Raw genomic sequence first — 21,611 nt, 5'->3', positions numbered from 1 at the left:
AACCACACTTTGCCAAATAAAAGAAACTATGATTAATGGACATCTGATCTGAGACACAAATTCTTTTTTGTAAACAAGAAAAGTTTGCTTTAGATTTGGATGTGAGTGAACAAATAAATTACAGAAACAAGAAAAAGGAAAGGTTGGGTTGTGTTGATGACGTGGCCAATCTCCGGGATCAAACTTAATGTCTGTCTTTAATGTTATTGGCCTCAGAGTAATTTATTATCTTCTTCAATTAATCGGAGCTACAAACATATTTCGATCGAGCAGTCAAATCACTGATGTACAACAGTTGCTTCATAAAAATAGCACAAGTTATAATAGCAAAGTTCAACATGAGATAAAGGTCTCTATTAATTCAGTTAATAGACAGACAACAGAGCATCTCACAGCTTCCTCATGAGTAGAAAGAGCCTCTGGTTCAAAGTGAGAAATGTGAGCCGGATCTCCCTGTAGCAACATCAGGAGCCCGCCGAACGAAACATATAGCTCTCTGGAAACATGCATATAATTTTAAGAAAGAAACCAAAACATGATGGTTAGCTGATCTGTAAGTTAAAACTGGATCTATTTGGGAAAAGACTGATTAAAAACGTTCGATTATGTTGATCAGATGTATATGGAACTCTTACGCTTTTGGAGTTTTGCCGTCACGCTCAGAGATCTTGTAAAGCTTCCCGTGCATAATGTATTCATACTTATCCGCAAGTGTTTTCTTTGCTCCCTGTAATAGAGCGAGACGGAAACTAAATCAGATGAACAAACATTCTTGGTTTTCAAAGATTCAAGACACTAAAGTCTTGCTCAATTTCATTCATATATAGTCTTATTCCTATCTCATGAATCAAGCCAGTGAATAGTTAGCATTTAAAAGTTATGACCCAACCAAATCCTAAGATAAGAGTATGTAAATGCAATTTATACACACAAACATGAAGCAGACAGAAAGTAGTAGACATCATCATTACCGGAGTAAAATATCCGGTATCAGGAGTGCCATCGAGATTAAGAGTGGGAGCCATAGCGAGAGTGAACTTATCACCAACAGCCAATGGATAAACCTCAGTGTTAACATCTAAATGCATAAACATTTCCAAGTTGTGGCTCCTAGCTTCCACACGCGTAACTGTCACCACAAAACAACACACACAGGGACACAATCAATTTGAAGACAGAACATAAAAACAAACTTAAGGGAGGCTTTAAAAACTAATAAAGTTAAGATATTTTTGGATTTCAATTTCTCTAAAACACAAAACAAACAGAAGAAACTAAGATTCACAAATCAGAAACTTGATTTAAGCCATAACAAGCATTACAGATCGTGACTTGAGAAAAAGTAAATACCTTTATCGAACTTTTTGCCATCAGGGTCTAGCTTATCGACCACGAAGATATCCTCGAACATGATAATATTGCTCGCCATCTACAAACACGATTATCAAAAACCCTAAACACTCTTAATTCTGATTCGAGTAGCAAAGAACAATAATATGCGAATATGAAGAAATCGAGAATCTGAATTACCTTTAAAAGGAGATGGAAAAGACGAATTCTTCAACTGCTCCGGAGGCTCGAGACGCAGAGAGAAGACTGGCGGCGAAAAGAGTGTAATTGGGAGAAGAATAAGCGAAGCGAAAGAGAAAAAAATTACGTTTTTATGTTATCAGTTTATTTACATATATGATCCCTATAGTTTTGTATTTATTTTAGATATTCCCTATATATTTTGCGTCTTACATATGCTGCATGTAGTTTTTATCTATTATATAATTGGGTCTTTTTAATAGACATGAGCTGCTTTATAGTTTATAGTATAAAAAAATCTAAAATTTTGCCATATCTATTGGTCAATCTTGTTGTAGTTTTCGACAATATTAAAAGTCAAATCTAGACGGAGTTTAAATAAGTTAAGAGTGTTTACTTATAGATATTCATTCCAAAAGTATCTTAAATTATCTCTTTTTGTAATTTTTGAAATACCTAAAATATCATAACTTTTTTCAATGAATAATGGGTGCATCTATTTTCTCTCTAAATTTTAAAATCCTAAACTGAAATGTAGTAAAGACAATACTATTCATATTTTTAAATTTTAATACCATAATATTTTTGTACAAATATAAACTTCTCCTTAATTTTTAAAAGTTTTGTACAAAAGATGTTATTGAGACTTAGTTAAAATTAAAGACTTCATTAAAAGTATAATGGTATTAAAGTTTTCAAAATTGTAAAAGGTCGACTCAAAATTAGATTTAGTATTTTCATATGTTTGACAAGAACGACAGACGCATCACAAAAAAAAAAAAGCTAAACAAATTTTTTTTTTTAATTTTGATTAATTTTCTGAATTTCTTACTATTCGTTTACTGCAGAGCAAACCAGGCTTGATTATACTATTAGTCTCTTACGAAGTGAGGTTGCGCAAATCAACCACGAGCTTTTAGTCTTCGGAGATGAGGTTAACTATTTTTTTTTTTTATAGTGTTTTGACAGCTACATATACTTTTTTATAATAATTATATTATTACTATTTTAAATGTCAATTTTATTTTGGATTTTTTCATAGTGACAACAGATTGGAACTTTCAAATCTGCAATATATATTTTTAGTGGTCTAAGTTTTATGAACACTAACAAAAAAAAATGCTGGTAAGAATATTTTAAATTTTAGATATCGTATCTTATTTTAAGAAATTTATTATTAATACTGATATGTATTTCTTTTGTTTGTGGCAGAGGGGAACAATGAAGAGAAGATCTATCTCCTAAAATCAAAATTGCTGAAGAATAAAAACTGAGACAAAAAAAAAAAAAAAAAAAAAACAGTAATTGTTTTTATGTTTTTAGTTTATTTCATATATGATCCATATAGTTTTGTATTTCTTGTAGATATTCCCGGTATATTTTGCGTCTTACATATACTGCTTGTAGTTTTATCTATTATAATTGGGTCTTTTTAATAGAGATGCTTTCTATAACTTTTAAAAAATAAAAACTAAAGTTTGCAATAATCGATTGGTTAATCTTGTTCTAGTTTTCGACAATCTCAATAGACAAATAGCTGAAAAGTCAAAATAAACTAACCTGTATTTGTTATTCATAAGGACTGCCATTTAAATGTCAATCACAAACATTTTTCCCGAAACATGTGATACGTACGTCCCAAAAAAAAAAAATCCATTACTTTTTGGCAAAGAATAACCATTTTGAAAAATGAAAGCATGCATCATGCCATTACAACAATTAGTTTTTTTTTTTTTTTTTAAAAAAGGTAAGAGAGAATAACTAATTATCGATGACAAGGCGGCACCAAAGTGTTATATGTATAAAACTAATTAATAGATATCCGAAGCCGATCAAGGAGATTCAAGCTACTTAATTATTACTTGACAAGTTGAACACACACATCGGTTCTCATTTTACAATTTGGTTAGCAAAACTGTAAAAAGTCATCAAAGTCTCACTATGAAATGGATTACAACGGACATTGGTTAGTCGATCTCATTGATTGATTGATATTTGCGAAGAGAGGGTCACAACTCATTAGTCGACTAAAACTTCAATATTTATCCTGATAATGTATATATGTCTGTCTCAATTCATATGGAAAAAATAAGTTAATTTGATCGATCATATTATGTTTCGATTCAGATTGGCTTTATACTGTGAACTTTTGATTGGGTGAATTAATATCTGAGATGATATCTCAAATGTTCATCAACCAAACATTTCTCTGAGATAATATCTTTAAGCTAGTTTTTTTAGTTCCCAATTAAGATTATCAAATAGAAATTCCATAATTATGTGAGCATTACTGCATTAGAAACAAATTGCTATACGTACCAAACTTTTCTGATTAGTTGGTTTCTTTTTTTATTCATGTTAGTGATTCAAATTCTCCATACTATCTTCCGTTCACCATCTTCGCCTATCACATTTTACGGAAACATGTAAAACGTCCAAAAAGAAAAAAATACATTACTACTTTTAGTAAAGAGTAAACCATCTTGAAAAATGAAAGCATGCATGTAAGTACCATACTACCATTACAACAATCAGTTAAAGAAAGAAAATGATAAGAGAGAATAACTCATTATCGATGACAAGGCACCAAAGAGTTAGTCTAAGCTAATAGAGATATACGAAGCCTATCGAGGAGATACAAGTAACTTACTTGACAAGTTGACAACACACACCGGTTCTCATGCATGTTACAATTTGGTCAGCAAAACTGTAAAAGTCAATGAAGTCTCACTACGAATGGATTACAACGAACATCACTGATATTTGAGAAGAGAGACTCATTAACCAACTAAAAACTTCAATCTATAACCTAATTTTGGATAATTATATATGCAATCCTGTATTTATATGTCTGTCGTCTCGGTTCATATGGTAAAAATGATCATATTATTTTTTCGATTCAGATTGGCTTTACAGAATAATTAAGAAAGATAGACATTATACAAATTCAAATTTAACTATAAATTACAAAGGAGCAAACAAAATGAATATATATATATATATATATTATATTGAATATTCTCATTCCTTATTTTGTATCGTTACACATTTGATTATTCGTATTCCTAATTATTTTGTTATCTCAAGTCATGATCATGGACCATAACAGTGACAATGGACGCCGCCCTGATGACTCTCGCAGCGTCCAGAGCAAGACGTTGGATAGACGCTTTCACATGTGGTTTTACATGCGTCGTTTACACATGGAGCTAGTGTCGTACCTGGTGGCCCTTCACCTATGAAACTGAGACATGCTGATGCTGCTGCGTTGCTCTCTACATTATTAGAATAATACAAAAAAATTGTAGTTTAAATTTTCTTAACGATTTGATAACTCCCCTATATATTTTTATGAAGTATGATGAACCATTTGTCCATTTCTATTAGTAGTATAGACCTAGGTCTGGGACAAAATAACCGGATCCGCCGGATATCCGGATCCATATCCGGTATCCGATCCGAAAACCCGGATATCCGGTAAAACGGATCTGGATTCGGATCTTACATTTCACTATCCGGCCGGATACGAATACGGATCCGGATACTGAAAAAAATCGGGTCGGATATCCGGATCCGGCCAAATGTATATTATATTATTATATTTTTAATATATATTTATTAGATGTGAAATAAACACGTATATGTAGTGCATATATGAAAAGATAAATTTTGCTTTTATCGATGTGGAACATTTCAACTCTCCCTTCCTTCATCCACTTATCCCACATCGAGTATAAAAGAAAAATGTGTCCTACTTCTTCTCTATAAATAACGCCAAACCCTTTTATTCTCTCACAATTGTTTATTGGGTTTTCCTAATGAAGCCCATCTAACAAAATAAACCGGATTTCGGATATCCGACGGATAACCGAGATTTTATTGGATAACAAAAAACCGGATATCCGGGATTTTGGTTCCGGATTCGGATAGCAGAATTGTCTATCCGGCCGGAGCGGATACGGATCCGGATACCATCAAAAAGGCCGGATATCCGGCTCCGGCCCAGGCCTAAGTATAGTTATTGTGTGAGAAATGTATAACTTACCAGTTATCATGAATACGAGTAGGATTAATATGACGACATTGAGTACTTTGGCCATCTAATTATGATTTCTTTAGTACCAGCTTTTTTTTTTTTTTTTTCCTTTATATTTAGTGAGATCAATCTATTAGACTTGGAAATTTATTTATAGTGATGTTTGGTTTTTAAGTTAAACATTGTATCTTGAGAATTAGATCACAAACATATCTACTGTAAGTGCGTGGATTTTACGTGATATATGTTGCACAAGGAAAGATAATACGCAAAATTAAACGCAAATTAAGGATCATGATCAAAGCAAGAGCAAAATACGCACGAGTAATTAAATGACGAATGACGTATTCTAACTTCCTTTGTTTTTGTATTCGCCTCCCAAACATCATGATCAGCAGTAAGAATCGTGGGGGGTTCATTTTATTTTTCTAAATATTCATGAGAAGCATATAGAGCATGAGATTATTTATTATTTATTTTTTTTTTGGACAAAGAGCATGAGATTATCTAGATACACAATTCCATGCGGTAAATGGAAAATTAAAAACCTTAAGAAATTTTTTTCTTTTTCGTTTGTAAAACCCAAACCACGTACAAAACTAGAGTTCTGTGTGGACTGGATGGAGAATCTATTAACCATGTCCTTTTCTTTTGTTCAGTAGCAAGACAGGTTTGGGCTTTATCTGACTTTCCCAATCCCAAGAATGGCTTTAGTCCAGACTCTCTTTATGCTAATGTGGAATTCTGCTTGTTGACGGAAAAGGATAGGAAAGTGCCTTTGCATATTCGCCAGGCTTGGCCTTGGATCATGTGGGTTCTATGGAAGAATAGAAACAAATATGCTATAGAGGGCAAACAGTTTTTAGCTCTGGAAACTATGGTCAAAATCAAAGCAGACACATCCCAGTGGTTTTTGGCTAATCAGATTGACAAAGAATGTCAAGAAAGACAAAAGGAAGAAAGAAGCAAAGAAAGAAAGAAGTGGAAGCTTCCTGAGGAAAACTGGGTTAAATGCAACATTGGAACAGCCTGGTCAAAAGAAAAGAATATCGCTGGGGCTTCTTGGGTGCTGAGAGATCCCCAAGGTCAGGTTTTGACGCATAGCAGGAGATCTTTTTCACACATCAACTCTTGGCATGAAGCGTCTTTGGTGACTTTGGTATGGGCAGTAGAAAGTATGAAAAGCCACAGAATCAGAAAGGTAGTTTTTGCAGCTGAAGCCTCTGAGTTGGTACTTGCAGTAAATCGACCAAAAGCATGGCCTTCTTTTAGAGGTCAGTTAACTGAATTGACAAGAATGTTGCATTTCTTTTTGGGATGGACAATGATAAAAGAAACGCGTGCAACAAACAGAGGAGCCTATCTCATTGCACAAAGTGTGACGAAGTTCAATCTTTCTCAATCCTATGTAGCTTCAGGTTATCCGGTTTGGCTACAAAGTTTATTTGTTTCTGAGATGGCCTAATCCTCTTTTAGGTGGTGTTTATAGAGTCAGGCAAATGTTTATGAGCTTTTGTAAGGCTCTACTTTTTGGTAAAGTTTTGTATACTCTCACTGGTTTAAAAGACATGTTCTGCCGTGAGGGTTCTGTTATTTTGTTGCTTATGTAACAACTCGTGTAATCTTGTACACATTCAGAAGGAAAAAAAAAAACTAGAGTTCTGTATCTAGTCATCTAGAAGAGCTTTTTTTTTTTTTTTTTACTTTGTGCTAGCTAGAACATTAATTTGTTTTATAATTCAGACAATTGAACCAACTCCTCGAATTATATATCGTGATCCGATCCCTCTAATGGTCAAAAGATGTAACTATTTTATTTTTGTACGCTTTTTTCTTGCATGCTAAAAGTTGGCATTGATTGACCCTTGCATATTAACACAAGAGTACTCCAGATACTAATCTGGCAACATCGAACCCGGAAACATATATACATATTAAAGGAAAAATCAAAAGTTTGAAATATTTATTATCAAAAAAAAATGTTTGAAATATTGGGGTCAGCGGTTGGTTTGGTTAAGCAGACTCCATTGGAATACTCTGCTTCTTTGATGGATTCTGTGATTTTGAGCTTCCGAAATATTCAAAGATTTTACTTCTATACAACTTGTTTGAAACCAAAATATGTGTCTTAGTCTTTTTATGTTTATATACATTCTTCAACTCCACTGCACTCATTTTTGTTTTTTGTCTTTCTATATGGGTAATGGCAGACCAAACAGAGATTATGTGTACATATAATATAGCATAATAAAACTGATGCTAGGAGCCTGTTCCGAGGCAACCGTTGCTGCCTGCGGAACTTCCCATTGGTAAATCACTGACCAGAAACTTCACTGTATACTTTCTCATACCGTTTAATATCTCAAAGCATTCATGGAGATCAGAATCTGTGACCAACATCACCCATTCTTCTTCATCATCCAAGTATTTCAACCGAAAGGCGCCTTCTTGCAGCTTGAAGCGCTTAGCCACTTCTCTGTAGAGCTGAGAACACCCAACAAGATATGGATCAAGCTTGAAACGTACAGTGTCGTCTCTATAAGTGGCTTTTACTGTCAGCGTTGAACTTGATCCGCTCTCGCCACTATTGTTATGAGTTCTTACTTGGTTCCAATTTTGTTCCATGGAAGTAGATGAACTTCCCAGCAAAACTGCTCCTGAGCTATTTGACGAATCCGACATGCTGCTGGATATGGATTGGTTTGGTTCTACGATTCCTTTACCGTGTTCGATTCTTGCATTCGTTCCATCACCTGCAAGTGCTAGAGAGCTCAAGCACCTACGAACACAAAGGTCTTTATCCTTCTTTACCTCTTCACTCCTTTTTCCTATATCGATATCATCACTATAGTTCAAGCCAGACTGTTTGCTTATCCATGGCTCCATCAAGGATCCTGAACACAACGATAATAGCTTATCAGATTATTCACATTATAACAGCTCCTCCAAAAGAGGTTTTTATATATATAAGTTACTATTACCTGGTTCTGCTTGGTTTGTTTCAACACTCTCCTCCAACTTAACCCCACCACCATCATAAGATTTAACTTTCAAAGGCTCTAATGACGCATCTTCATCCATATCACTTTGGCTTCTTACAAATACATCTTCATGATGAGAAGAAGTACTCTTTTGAGTATCAAATTCTTGTATAAAAGGGCCAACTGCTACAAATTCCCCTGTTAACGAGTCAAACTTCAATCCTCCTTCTACACCTTGGACAGAGTCGAGCACTGTCTGTATTTTCCTTAGCGATCTATTCACTTTGTTAATCTTGCGAGATGGCCATCTCATGATTCCGTGCTGTCTACATATCCGTTTTAGTGTAGTCGGACAGACTGCAGAAAGAAAGAAAAAGAAAAAGCATCCAAGTCAGCAATTGAATAGCTTGCAAGGGAAACAAGCAATGAACACTCGTTTCTCACCACCAAGGCTTTTTGCAGCATCCTTTAAGCTCCCAGAGAAGTATTGTTGGAGTACATTTAAGCTCACATTCTTCTCTGTACTGCTTTTCTTCTTCTCTGATCTTTTTGTTCCGCTAAATTCCTTAAAAAAATATGTTTTTAACCCAATTCAAAACATCTACAAGCCATAATCAAATTCAAATTCAAACATAGAGAATAAAAGAATTTAGATACATCATATATATACCTGTTGAAGAGTTCCCTGAGAGCCTGCTATATCATTGGTTTTATTATCAGAGGACATGTTCGAGAAGATACTTGTAGTAGAGTTGACGTCAGTATCCAGAAATGTTGTCTGAAAGCTTTCTTCAGATACAGTAGTTGTAGCCTGTGGGAGATTTGACGTTTCTCCACCATGAAATCCAACTTCCATAACTTCATTTGATTCTGCATCTGAAACAGTTCTCAGAGTCCGACACAGTCTCTGCATAGTGTTCGAGAGACTGTCCAGCAAAAGTTGTTGTTCTGAGCTTCCCTTCATACTCACAGGCAAGAAAAACTCGAGTATATAATCATTTTCACCCGTGAATGTGCTCCTCAGTTTGGTAGCAACTGCAGCATTAAGACCAAACTTTCGAGCATGTTGAACAAGAGGGTACTCGCAGATATTAAATGTCTTTACATCGGATGAGAAAGACGGCTTGTTTGATATGAGTGCTTTGCCAACAATTCCTTGCCCTTCTCTCAGATAATGCTCCAAACATGCATTCACATAGCCTTCCATTTCCATATCATTCACATAACATGCTGTTTTTTCTATGCAAAGAAGAGAGATTTCCCTTGAATTTTTCCCATAAACCTTTACCAACTCATTGTTCGCTCCCTTGGAGTAACTGCAGGGAATCCAAGCTAGAGCTAGAGGCAACCTATGTGCATGGCACACTGCTCGGAGAACATCTCTTATTTCAGCCAAAGCTTCTTTTTGATTACTCGAAAGGTACTGAAAAACAAAGACACTATTGGATTGAGGCACAAGAATAAAACAAGAAAGAATCTGATTTTGACTTGTTTTTGGTTCGGATGTACCTGACGACGAGGAATGGTTGATGTTTGTAAGTTCACGGCCTGACAAAATACGACAAAAACATGAAGATATTTTCGTCAATAATGACATCAGAGAAGATTAACTTGGTTAAGTATAAGAAAATAAAGAGTATCTATTGGGAACCAAATAGAAGAATCGATTCAAGAATCAAATTTGGAGAAGGTTTCCTCCAAACCTCCCTAGTAAAACATTTCATTTGCTCCTAGTGATGTTTCTAGAGAAGTTGTCAACTAATGAAGAACACAAACCACTGAATTCGACTTGACAAAAGCAATAGTTCCAAACCGAGTAACCTTTTCAATACCCACAAGAACAAGCACACAAAAAGAGAGAAGAGTGAAGAGGGAGAAGGCGAGTTAACCTGCAGAGCACGGCAAACAGAGTCCATCTCCACATCAAAGTTAGGTTTTTCCCTACATGTCACAAGTTCCAGGACAGCACAACAAGATGAACCAGAAGCTTCAAGGATAGGGATAGCAATGGAACCACGGACATCGTTATCTAGTGCATGCTTCATCCTTAAATATTCAGCAGTCTTGTAATACATGACGTTTGATGTCCACTCAGGAACTCCAGAGATAAAGACTCTACCTGGAAGACCTGGATAAGAGCATTGATTCGCTTCGGCAGAGAAAGTGAAGTTCCTCGAGACTTCACGGTATCCAGATAGCCTCGAGTCAAGCAAGTACGCCTGATCACAAGTACTAAGCATGTACTGATCTCCTTTCCTACTAGGAGTCCAAAACTGCGCCAGAATACCCTCTCCAGAGAACTCCATAAACAAACTTAATGCCTTAATCATCTTCTCATCAAGAGTGTGGCTCAATGACCTTGGAACAACACTATAGTCTACTGCCCCGGTGGTTAAACTACTCGTCTGATTATTATTATTACCTTTGATTCGTTTACCGTTTAACTTTTCAGTATCAGACAGGCAATGAAACTGAGAACTGATCTCATGTACAGGTCGTTTCTCGCCAACGTATGAGTGGCCTCCAAAAGGTGTAGTAGACTGAGAGGTGGATAAGCCGTATTGAGAGAACAAGATATCAGTAGCAGCAGAAGGGATGTTGTTGCACCATGAAGCAAAAGATTCGAAGTTCATAAGCTCTGAAGTTGAAGATGAGGAGGTTAACATATCTTCTTCGAATATCAAACTCTTAACCCAACCATCCATTTCCATTTCTTCAACTGGAGTATCTGGAAAACAGAATCCTTTTTCTCTCGATGGATTCTCCATTTCTCTTTTTTTGATTGATTAGATTAGATTTGCTAAAGCAGGAGACTTTTTGATTTTAAATGAAAAACCTCACGCAGCAGATTCAACGTTTATCATCAGCAAGCATCCCTACACATGGAAGAAATCAACAAACACCAGGATTACGAAACAGGACAAACTTCACCGCAAGGACAAATATATATTATATTATATACAAATCTCATTGTGGAACATCTTCAACATCTAACAACTCTGACACATATAAGAGGACGAACTCAAAATTATTTCCAGGTCCTTGAATTGCAAAAAGTAAAAACAAACCCCACAAGACAAGTAAGCAAATTCTGAGTGTTATAACCGAACCTGGAGCAAGAAGATATAAGACAGTGTAGAAAGGTTGAAACTTGAGTGGGTGTCTTGTATTGTGGGAGCAGAGGGAGTTGAAGCCACACAGAGTAATGATAAAAGAGGAAACTTTGTTGTAGTATCGGGGAAAAAAAATACTAAAATAGAAAAAGCCGATTTGGTTCAGTTAGAGGGAATTGCGGTAGAAGATTACTCTTAAGCTCGTGGGAGCTAACATCAGCAAGCAAAAAGAGAGAGAGAAACGGTTCCATTAATGGAGGAGCGACTCTTGAGCTTTTTTTTAGTTTTGTTTTTAAAGAGGGGATGGTGAAAAATGTTTTTTTTTTCTTCTTTCTTGGAATCGTGATTTTAAAACGCGATTTAGTATAATACTACTATTTTATAGTCTGGTTTTGACGTGCGTGGCGTGAGTACACTGAGCCGTAATAATTAAAAAAAAAAAACGATGCGTCCTAATCGTCCCCACCACCACGGATGACGTAATGAGAAAAGTTAAAGTGATAATTATTGGATTTTCTTCCTCTTTCCTTCCTTAAAAAAGTTACTTTTCTAATCAAATAGTATTTTTTGTGTTGTGTATGATTTAAAAGCCTGTAACTGGAAAAATAAATATTGATGAATTACAAATAATTTGGAAAATGATTTTTATAAGCTTATAATAGATTATGAGTACATATAAAAAGCAAAAACAAAAACTCCATGTTAGATAGTTTTACTAAATTAAAGAAGTAAGGGAAAGTAAAAAAGAGTTTCTCTCTTTTATCTTTCTACAAATTTTTTAGAGAGAGAAACCACTTCCCGTCCGACATCTTCCGGCTAAGATAGTGGTGGTTGGTCGGCTTGCTTCTGGCGACGTATGGTTCTTTACCAACATCGGCTAGCTTTGTCTCCAGCATAGGTGGCTTCCATAGCATCTGTGGTCGGTTCTGTTTTCGGTATGGGTGGTTCCTTTAACATCCTTGGTCGGCTTAGCTTCCGGCATATATTGGCTTCCACAGCGACTATGGCTGGCTTCGTTTTACCTCTTTTGCCGACCATCTCTCTGGCATAGGTTTTCTTTGCTTCCGGATTTTTCTCCGGTTTTGTTTTGTTTTTTTTTTCCTTTTATCTCCGCCTTTTGAGGTTTTGGTTTCAGATCTGACGAAAATAAATCAATCGTTTGATTTCCCTGAGTTCTAACTTCGTGTCGATGGACATGATTTAATCTCAGCTTTCGTTTAGTTTCTTGGATTTGAAACTGTTTGAAGAAAGCAAGCCTATATTTGGTGAATTCAAAAATTCCTTGAAGGTCGAAAAGCTGCTAATTGAAGATGAAGTTGAAGAAGATTTTCAGTTTTTCATTAGTGGAATCTTAATCTCATTAAGCTAAAATTGGAATTTTGCCTTATTCTTTGGGCAAAGATTGAGATCGATCGACATAAGAATGTTTCCGGCGATTTCGGCCGGACTGGAAGTTTTCCGATGACTTAACTGCCGGTGATCGGAGATTCTAACCTCTTCCACTTCCCACGTGTCTTCCAACCTGTTTTGCAATAGCCACGTGTCTTTTGTGCTGTATCCAAGCTTTCCTTCCATCTAGGTTTTCTTAGTGGGCTTTTGCTTTGTTTTATTTTATTTGGGCTTATGTACTGTTTGTAAAATATTGGCTAGCCTTTTTGGCTTTGTAATATTGTCTTGTGAAATAAAAAAAAAACACAGTTGAGTAAAAAAAAAGATAGTTTTACTAGATGGGAATTTCTTATAATTCTATATAATATTATAAGAAGGTTTCCCTTCTTTGGGCTTAGAAAACTCCATCTCATTTAGAGTATCTTATCCTACCAAACAAATACCTTCGTCGAATAACACATTTCCTCTGGTTGTTTCCCACCTGTTATGTCCAAATCGAGTATACTCTGGATTTTAATCTGAGTTTTTTTTTTTCTGTTTTTCCCAAGTTCTTCAGTTCCATCTTCCGTATCTGAGTTTCAATTAAGCTTTCAAAGGTCCAATTAATCATCACCCAGGTACCGCCATGTCTTCCTCGATAGATACTCTGATCAAAGCTATGTCGCTAGAAGAAGCTGATGAACCCTTCATCTTGCCGGACCTTCCTCAGTTCTCATCAAGAGATACCAATTCAATGAGTCTGATGGGAAGACTTCTTAATCCCGACTGTCAAAACGTATCAGATATTGTCCTCGATATGCCAAGGAAGTGGCTCATCTATGATCACGTTAGGGGAGTTGCTCTCTCGAGAGATAAGTTCCAATTCATCTTCAAATATGAACAGGATTTGGAAAAGATTCTCAATTTGGGAGCGCATACGTATAATCAATGGTCTCTTCTGCTACAAAGGTGGGTTGAAATACCTCCACCGAATTATCTTCAATCAACTCAGATTTGGGTACAAATTCGCAATATCCCTGTTAATCACCATACGAAGGAAGTGATTACGGTCTTCACAGAGTTCGCAGGTCCAGTCATCCAAGTAGAGTATGATCCTTCCATATCTCAGAATAAGGACTTTGTGAGGGCTGAGATTCTCTTTGATGTCTCGAAATCCCTTCGGAGATCCAAAGTAATCAATCTCCCGTCTGGTGAAGCAATTACAATTGTTTACGACTATGAAAGGATCCAGAAGAGATGCTACTTCTGCCAACGTCTCACACACGAACGTGAAAAGTGTCCTCTGTTCTTACAAAAGCAAAAAGAGCTCAAAGGGAAAATAAACTTAACCTGGTTCATGACAGGTCTACAGTTCTATCCTCCTTCAACTTTCCAGATATGATTATGCAAGTAGAATCGGTAACTGATCCTCTACTCGAAAAGATTAACACTCCAACCTTGCCTTATCTACTTGCAGAATCAAATGAAAATCCACTTGAACCTCTTGACAAGAGATGTCCAGCAGAAGAAGAAGTATTTTGTTCTGAGAATCTTACTTCACATACCTCCTCGCATACCTCCTCGAAGCCAGCAAGAATTAAACGAGGTACTTTCAAGTCTTATCCCCAAATTCATTCTGAGTTATCTTTAAATTCAGAATCAAAGCTCTCGGGTAAAAGAAAAGCTAGTCTAGAAGGAAATAATAGTTACAAAGTGGCAAAAACCACAAATCTTAAGATGGTCCCATTGGAGGGACCGTCTGAGTTCTAATGAGTCTTCTAAGTTGGAATTGTCAAGGATTGGGACGGTCCCAAGACTTGACAATTCCTAGACTCAAGGAAATGCGTCAAGAACATTTCCCTGAGATCTTGTTTCTGATGGAAACCATGAATAATAGTAATGTGATGATAGATATGCAAGTGTGGTTAGGCTATGATAGAGTGTTTACTATTAACCCTATAGGAAAGAGCGGAGGTTTGGCTTTATTTTGGAAAAACAGTGTAGATATCACCTTTCAGCTCACAGATAAGCATCTTCTAGATTTTCATGTACAGTTTGGTTCGTCAGACTTCTTTGTATCATGTGTTTATGGAGATCCCATGTTTACATCAAGACCTTTAGTTTGGGAGAAACTGATGCGTATTGGTATCACAAGAAAAGAAAGCTGGTGTATGTTAGGAGATTTTAATGAAATTCTGAATAATGGAGAGAAATTGGGAGGACCTAGAAGAAGTGAAGCCTCTTTCTTACCTTTTACTGATATGCTAAGAAGTTGTGATATGATTGACTTACCTTCTTATGGTAATAGCTTCACTTGGGGGGGAAGGAGAAATGAATTGTGGATCCAGAGTAAATTGGATAGATGTTTTGGGAATAAAAACTGGTTCCAATTATTTCCAGCTTCTAATCAGAAATTTCTAGAGAAGAGAGGCTCAGATCATAGGCCAGTCCTAGTTAAACTTCTGTCCTCAAATAGTCCTTATAGAGAAAATTTCAGATTTGATAAGAGACTGTTAAATAAACCCCGGGTAAAAGAAGTTATATGCTCAGCTTGGATTGTCAACAATTCGTCTTCAGTTTCGGATAAGCTTCGCAGCTGCAGGAAAGCTTTGAGTATCTGGAAAAAGGAAAACTCCTTAAACTCTCTTGATAAGATAAATCAGATACAGATAGCGTTGGAACAGGAACAATCATCTAATTATCCTTCCTTTTTTCAAGTTCATTGCCTTAAGAATCAGTTGATTGTAGCGCATAGAGAGAAAGAAACTTATTGGAGTCAGCAAAGCCGTAAAAAATGGTTAGAGGAAGGCGACTGTAATACCAAATTTTTTCATGCCTCAGTTCAAAACAATAGATCAAGAAACAAAATCCAAGCTTTGATAGATAGTAAGGGAAACACTCAAAAATCAGAAGCTTTCAAGGGTGAAGTAGCGATTTCTTACTTCAATGAGCTATACAAGTCAACTAATCCGCAGAATTTTGACTGGTTATTTCATGATTTCCAATCAAAAGTTACCACTCACATGAATGAAACCTTAATAAGCCCAGTGACTAGTGGAGAGATAAAGAAAGCAGTATTTTCAATCAATCCCACTAAAGTACCAGGAGCGGATGGCATGACAGGTCTTTTTTCAAAAATATTGGGACATCATAGGCCCCCGGGTTACTTTGGAAGTTCAGAATTTATTTCTTATTGGGTCCTTTCCTTCTGAATGGAATTATACTCAGCTTTGCTTTATCCCTAAAGTCAGGAATTCCAAGTTAATGTCAGATCTCAGGCCTATTAGCTTATGCTCAATCCTTCATAAGATCATATCTAAGATTTTAACTTCAAGATTACAGCCGCTTCTACCAGTTTTAGTATCTCCGAACCAGTCTGCCTTTGTCTCTAAAAGATTAATCTCTGATAACATTTCTATTGCCCATGAATTAGTACATGCTCTAAGAACTCATCCTTCAATTTCTTATGAATACATAGCAATAAAATCAGATATGTCTAAAGCATTTGACAGACTAGAATGAAATTATATCAGGGGGTTGCTGTCTGCATTAGGATTTCATCAAAAATGGATTCACTGGATTATGTTTTGTGTGTCTACTGTTACATATTCAGTGTTACTCAATGATCAATCCTTTGGGATAATAACTTCTCATAGAGGTTTGAGACAAGGTGATCCAATATCTCCCTTTCTCTTTGTGCTGTGTACGGAAGGCCTCACACATTTGTTGAATAGAGCTGCAAACGTAGGAACAATTCAAGGAATCCAGTTTTCTCCTCAAGGACCCTCTATTCACCACCTTTTATTTGCTGATGATACCCTCTTTAGTTGTAAAGCTTCTCTATATCAAGCTGAAGCTCTTCAGAAAATCTTACAATCTTATGGAGAAATAACCGGTCAAAGGATTAATGTGCATAAATCCTCAATAACTTTCGGTTCTAATGTGGATCACCAAACTCAGGAAGCTATAAAGAGGATAACAGGAATTCACCAGGAAGGAGGAGCTGGTTCATACTTAGGTCTTCCAGAGTGTTTTAGCAGTTCTAAAGTCGATATGTTGGATTATATTTTTGACAGACTAAAATCAAGGCTTTCAGACTAGTTTGAGCGCACCTTATCACTTGGAGGTAAAGAAATCCTTTTGAAAGCAATAGCATGGCTCTACCGGTTTATGCAATGACGTGTTTCAAGCTGCCTATACACACTTGTGAAAAAATCACCTCGGCTATGTCTAATTTTTGGTGGAATTCATTGGAACACAAGAGAAAGATACACTGGATAAGTTGGGAGAAGTTATGTTTAACAAAAGAGCAAGGAGGGATAGGATTCAAGGATTTGCAAGCTTTTAATCAAGTATTATTAGCTAAACAAGCATGGAAGATTCTCCAATACCCAAACAGCCTTTTTGCTCAAGTCATGAAAAGTAGATACTTTGTTAGCAATGAATTCTTATCGGCAGTAATGGGCTATCGTCCTTCTTATATCTGGAGAAGTGTTATACATGGTAGAGTACTTCTGTTGAAAGGAATCAAAAGAATGATTGGTAATGGTTGTAATACTTATGTCTGGACAGATCCATGGCTCTTTGATGAAAGAAGAAGAATTCCCTTAATGAAAAATATTTTCATTAATTTGGACTTGAAGGTAAATGAACTAATTGACTTCTCTCTCAGAAACTGGAATCAGGAAGTATTAGAAGAATTATTATATCCAAGAGATGTGAGTCTTATCTTATCAAACAAACCAGTGATATTAAGATCTGATTTCTCGAGTTGGCATTATACTAGGAGTGGTGATTACTCAGTCAAAACAGGATATGCTCTAACTTGTTAATTGAATAAGCAAGAATTGATTTCTGAAGCTGAAGCAAGACCTTCGCTCAATGACTTAAAATCTCAGGTGTGGTCAATTCAATCTTCTTCAAAAATTAAAAATTTTATATGGAGAGCATTAAATGGAGCATTAGCGGTTGCAGACAGGCTAGAAAGTAGAGGTCTGAGTAAAGACATGAGATGTCAATTTTGTGGACTTGAAAGAGAATCCATCAATCATGTATTATTTACTTGCTCCATTGCTAGACAAGTTTGGGCCCTATCGGAATTCCTTTCCCCTGAGGGAGGCTTTGATATCAACTCTGAATACATGAACTTATCCTACTTACTATCTACAGAAAAGAATCAGAATATTCCTCTCTATATCAGAAGGAGATTTCCTTGGATACTCTGGTATCTCTGGAAACACAGGAATGACTTCTTTTTTGAAGGAAAATCAAAGGATCTAATGGCATTGGATCTCAAAATAAGAGAGGAAACAACTTTGTGGTTTAATGCTCAAGGTATTGAAGATCGTTATGCTAGTTCTAAAGTGTTTGACAGGGAAAAAGATTGGATGGACTAGATCAACCCACCTAAGCCCTGGTTTAAATGCAATATAGGGATGGCCTGGAGTAAGCAGACAAGAATAGGTGGATTTTCCTGGGTTGTAAGGGATTGGACTGGCAACGTTAAGCTTCATAGTAGACGGTCACTCTCTAACATACCAAGCTTGTTGGATGCTAAATTTCACAGCATTCTATGGACTATAGACAGCATGGTGAGTCACAAAATTAACCAAGTAATCTTTTCTGGTGAAGCATTTGAAGTGATCAATGCAGTTAACTGTCCGCAAGAATGGCCAGCATTTCAATTTCAAGCTTCTGAACTAAAAAGAATGCTCTGTTTTATAAAGAACTGGAAGTTGGAGATTGCACCATCTCACTCCAATAAAGGTGCTTCCTTTATTGCTCAGAGTGCAATACAAAATATTTTTTTTCAGTCCTATGTAGCCTTGGGTGCTCCTAGGTGGCTTAAATCTTTTTTTGATTTAGAAGGGAGGATTTATTCATAAGTCGGTCTAAGGGTTCAAAGACTTTGGGTTTTGTTTGCATTATAATCTTAAGTATCTAGATTTTCACTAAGGCAAGAGGTTCGATTGACAGCTTTTTGTCTTTTCTGTAGAAATTTTACTGTCGATAGTTGACTTTCTCTTTTTCTCTCTTCACTTATCTTACCTTCTCCTTATCTCGCTTATTCCAATCTTTTTGTTTCTACTGCAGTTGATTTTTACTTCTTAAACCTGCAGTTTGGATAGGATTTGTAGTTTTTTAAGATTATTCCAACCCTATACTTCTCGTTTCTTAACCCTCTTCAAGGTGTCCCTTTGAACCGATTAATCCCAACCCTTTCAACAATCACCGTAATCAGGAACAACAAATAAGAGATGAAGAGTTTGAAGCAGCAGAACCGGACCTTATTTTACAACCATCAAGCCCAGTCGCTCAAGTTCCGGTCATCAATGAGGCGATACAACAGAACCAGAAAGCTCAACCTAAGAGGAATTCAGGTCCTTACTTTGCTCTAGCTTTTCCTCATTTTGAACTCTCTGGTAAAGAAGAATCGACAAGATCGAATTCAGATGGAGGTAAACGTCCCAAAATCCAAACTAATTTCGAAACAGGAGAATGCTCAAAAAGAAGATTGGACATTAATCCTACGAAAGAACTCCCTATGAAGAAACGTTCAAGCTTACCAGATCATGGAAAAGAGGTTAATCATGAACCTCCAAACCCCCTTTGATCACTCTACCAAGTTCTTTCAAGATACTCTTTTTGTTGTAATTAGTTCACAATCAGTTTAGGCATGATGGCCATTAGGTACTGTTTTTTGATGATGCGCATAGCTATGTTCACGGAATAGGAAGGCTATGCACATACTAGTGGATGACAATGTTAAATTAGGCTCTCCTTACCCTTCTTTTGTTCAAACAGGATGTCATCTATACTCTGTAATCTTAGTTTAATCTTCCTTTTCATTTCGTTTTTCTCTCTGCAGTCAATGTAAAATATATACTTGTAGAATAATAGCCTGGACTTCTGACTCTGAGGCTTTAATAAAGAGTTCCTTTGTGTAAAAAAAAAAAAGATAGTTTTACTAGATGGCTTTTTTGGTTTTAGCGTATTTATTTTTCATTGTGAAATTCAAAACTAGGTGACACAATCTTTCCTAGAATCATAGTGTTTGTTAATCATACAGAATACTTTAAAACCGTAGATATAGTAGTTGGTTTTATTATTATTATTATTTTAAAAATATAATAGCCCAATAAAAAAATAGATAAAGAAAAGGATAAATTGAATCTACAGTGAAGAAGAAAAGGACACGTGGAGATTAGCTAGATTCGGAAGGCATAAAAAAATTGCGTAATCTTCTGACGCGCGACACTTTTATTAGAGAGCTGTCACTTTCTCCTCTTTCCTTATAGAAACAAAACTCCATTTCTTGCCAACTTTTTAAATGACAAAAACGGGGACAAAAATAGTTACAATTCATAATTTGTTGCCATTATTTGTTACAATTGTGTCACTAAAACGATCTTTAATAGTTTTGCTATGCTAGTTGTGAGCTTAATGACAACAGTGTATATATGTTTCTCGACTAAAATATTGCTATTGTTCTTTAATTTACTGCTTATGTCATTCTTTTTTCTTTTCTTTTTTGGCATTTAGTTTGTTTATTCAATTTAGTTATTTTTAACATTACCGACTGTGTCATAAGCAAGAATCATCATCATCATAAACGGGTAAACCTAAGTCATTTTGTTTATACAGTTATGTTTTTAATTAATAGACAATCTAAGATTTGACGTAGATCTCCCATAGTATAGGAGTGGATCTGTCGGCAGATAAATAATAATTTTTCAACACCATATCAAATGGGAGGACCAAAGATGATCAATTTAATTTTTTTTTTTTTTTTATGTGCTGTTGTGAGGGTAATGAAAACATCAAACTTTCAATTACTCCTTATTTTTGTGGTCTGCTTAGATCATTTTTTTTTAATGTATGTACTTTGGTTGATGATATTAAATTATTCTGCACACTACTTGTAATAACCAAGGATTATCCTGAACTAAGCCAATTTCTTTTTGGGGTTAGACAGTGCTTTTAAAAAAAAAAAAAAAATAAATAAATGGACCTCATATATACAAATACTCGTTAAAAAAATTGCTTTGGATCTCCCATTGTATTGGAGCTTCTGTCGGCAGAGATTTAAGAATAGCTAGGAGACGACCAAAACTACTACTTCAATACAAATAATAATTGTTCATTGCAAATGGGAAGTATAATACTGTTGATCTTAATCGAGACTCCCCCGGCCCGTCTTCTTTTCTTAATCTTTAATTTCTTCTTTATCCTTAAATATTTAAGACATATTCTAAATTGTTTTCCATCAATATTGCACAGTACCAAATCTGAATAAGCAATAACAAACATCAAAACAATTTATAAACTTCAACTCAAAACATTTATAAAAGCTTTTTTTTTTTAGTTTAAAACAACTTCTCCGCTTAATAATTTTCTTAATTATGGTTTCTCTCCTCTCACATGCTACACATATGAATCATGCATGGAGGTGGTATAATCAGTATTATGAATTATCGATCAATACTTAAAACGCGCGATCGGTAGACAAATCTTATTCACCCACAAAAATGAGAACACACTAATTTTATAATAACTGACTTATTCATTGAACCTTTCTTCGAG

The 21,611-nt window shown here is 35.7% G+C and overlaps 4 protein-coding genes, 1 long non-coding RNA gene and 1 pseudogene across 7 annotated transcripts; 3 read left to right on the top strand and 3 right to left on the bottom strand.

Annotated features, from left to right (window-relative positions):
• Positions 1-206: 206 nt before the first annotated feature.
• Positions 207-1,665, bottom strand: LOC104788202 (DNA-directed RNA polymerases II, IV and V subunit 8B-like; annotated as a pseudogene). Its single transcript, XR_015557934.1, has 5 exons — positions 1,531-1,665; positions 1,351-1,429; positions 972-1,129; positions 636-727; positions 207-496 (listed from the first exon to the last, which is right to left on the bottom strand). The product of XR_015557934.1 is annotated as a DNA-directed RNA polymerases II, IV and V subunit 8B-like (transcript).
• Positions 1,666-4,399: 2,734 nt separating this feature from the next.
• LOC104788201 (uncharacterized) lies at positions 4,400-5,781 on the bottom strand. Its single transcript, XR_768175.2, has 2 exons — positions 5,576-5,781; positions 4,400-4,805 (listed from the first exon to the last, which is right to left on the bottom strand). It is a non-coding gene; the product is annotated as an uncharacterized LOC104788201 (long non-coding RNA).
• Positions 5,782-6,063: 282 nt separating this feature from the next.
• Positions 6,064-7,031, top strand: LOC147944898 (uncharacterized). The gene is made up of 2 exons (XM_087512764.1): positions 6,064-6,094; positions 6,226-7,031. Exons 1-2 carry the CDS (start codon positions 6,064-6,066, stop codon positions 7,029-7,031), a joined length of 837 nt encoding a protein of 278 aa, XP_087368890.1.
• A 614-nt stretch (positions 7,032-7,645) lies between these two features.
• LOC104788200 (protein NLP9) lies at positions 7,646-12,042 on the bottom strand. Its single transcript, XM_010513920.3, has 7 exons — positions 11,658-12,042; positions 10,437-11,423; positions 10,057-10,095; positions 9,218-9,970; positions 8,992-9,112; positions 8,548-8,904; positions 7,646-8,460 (listed from the first exon to the last, which is right to left on the bottom strand). The coding sequence occupies exons 2-7, from the start codon at positions 11,313-11,315 to the stop codon at positions 7,826-7,828; spliced, it is 2,784 nt and encodes a 927-aa protein (XP_010512222.2). The 5' UTR covers positions 11,316-11,423; positions 11,658-12,042; the 3' UTR covers positions 7,646-7,825.
• A 1,407-nt stretch (positions 12,043-13,449) lies between these two features.
• LOC104788199 (uncharacterized) lies at positions 13,450-19,985 on the top strand. Of its 2 annotated transcripts, none has more exons than XM_087451375.1 (3): positions 13,450-14,392; positions 14,506-14,634; positions 19,270-19,985. In XM_087451375.1, exons 1-3 carry the CDS (start codon positions 13,675-13,677, stop codon positions 19,287-19,289), a joined length of 867 nt encoding a protein of 288 aa, XP_087307501.1. In that variant the 5' UTR covers positions 13,450-13,674; the 3' UTR covers positions 19,290-19,985. The 2 variants fall into 2 exon arrangements, with proteins under 2 accessions (XP_087307501.1, XP_087307500.1); XM_087451374.1 differs by having other exon boundaries at positions 13,451-14,392; positions 14,506-14,741.
• LOC147944897 (uncharacterized) lies at positions 14,805-19,985 on the top strand. The gene has a single exon (XM_087451373.1). It carries the CDS (start codon positions 14,870-14,872, stop codon positions 16,238-16,240), a length of 1,371 nt encoding a protein of 456 aa, XP_087307499.1. The 5' UTR covers positions 14,805-14,869; the 3' UTR covers positions 16,241-19,985.
• Positions 19,986-21,611: the final 1,626 nt, after the last annotated feature.

Source organism: Camelina sativa, chromosome 5 (genome assembly GCF_030686135.1).
Source record: "Camelina sativa cultivar CO46 ecotype springtype chromosome 5, ASM3068613v1".
In the NCBI taxonomy this organism is placed as follows: domain Eukaryota; kingdom Viridiplantae; phylum Streptophyta; class Magnoliopsida; order Brassicales; family Brassicaceae; genus Camelina; species Camelina sativa.
Note: the sequence above shows the minus strand (reverse complement) of the source record. Positions and strands in the feature narration are given on the sequence as shown.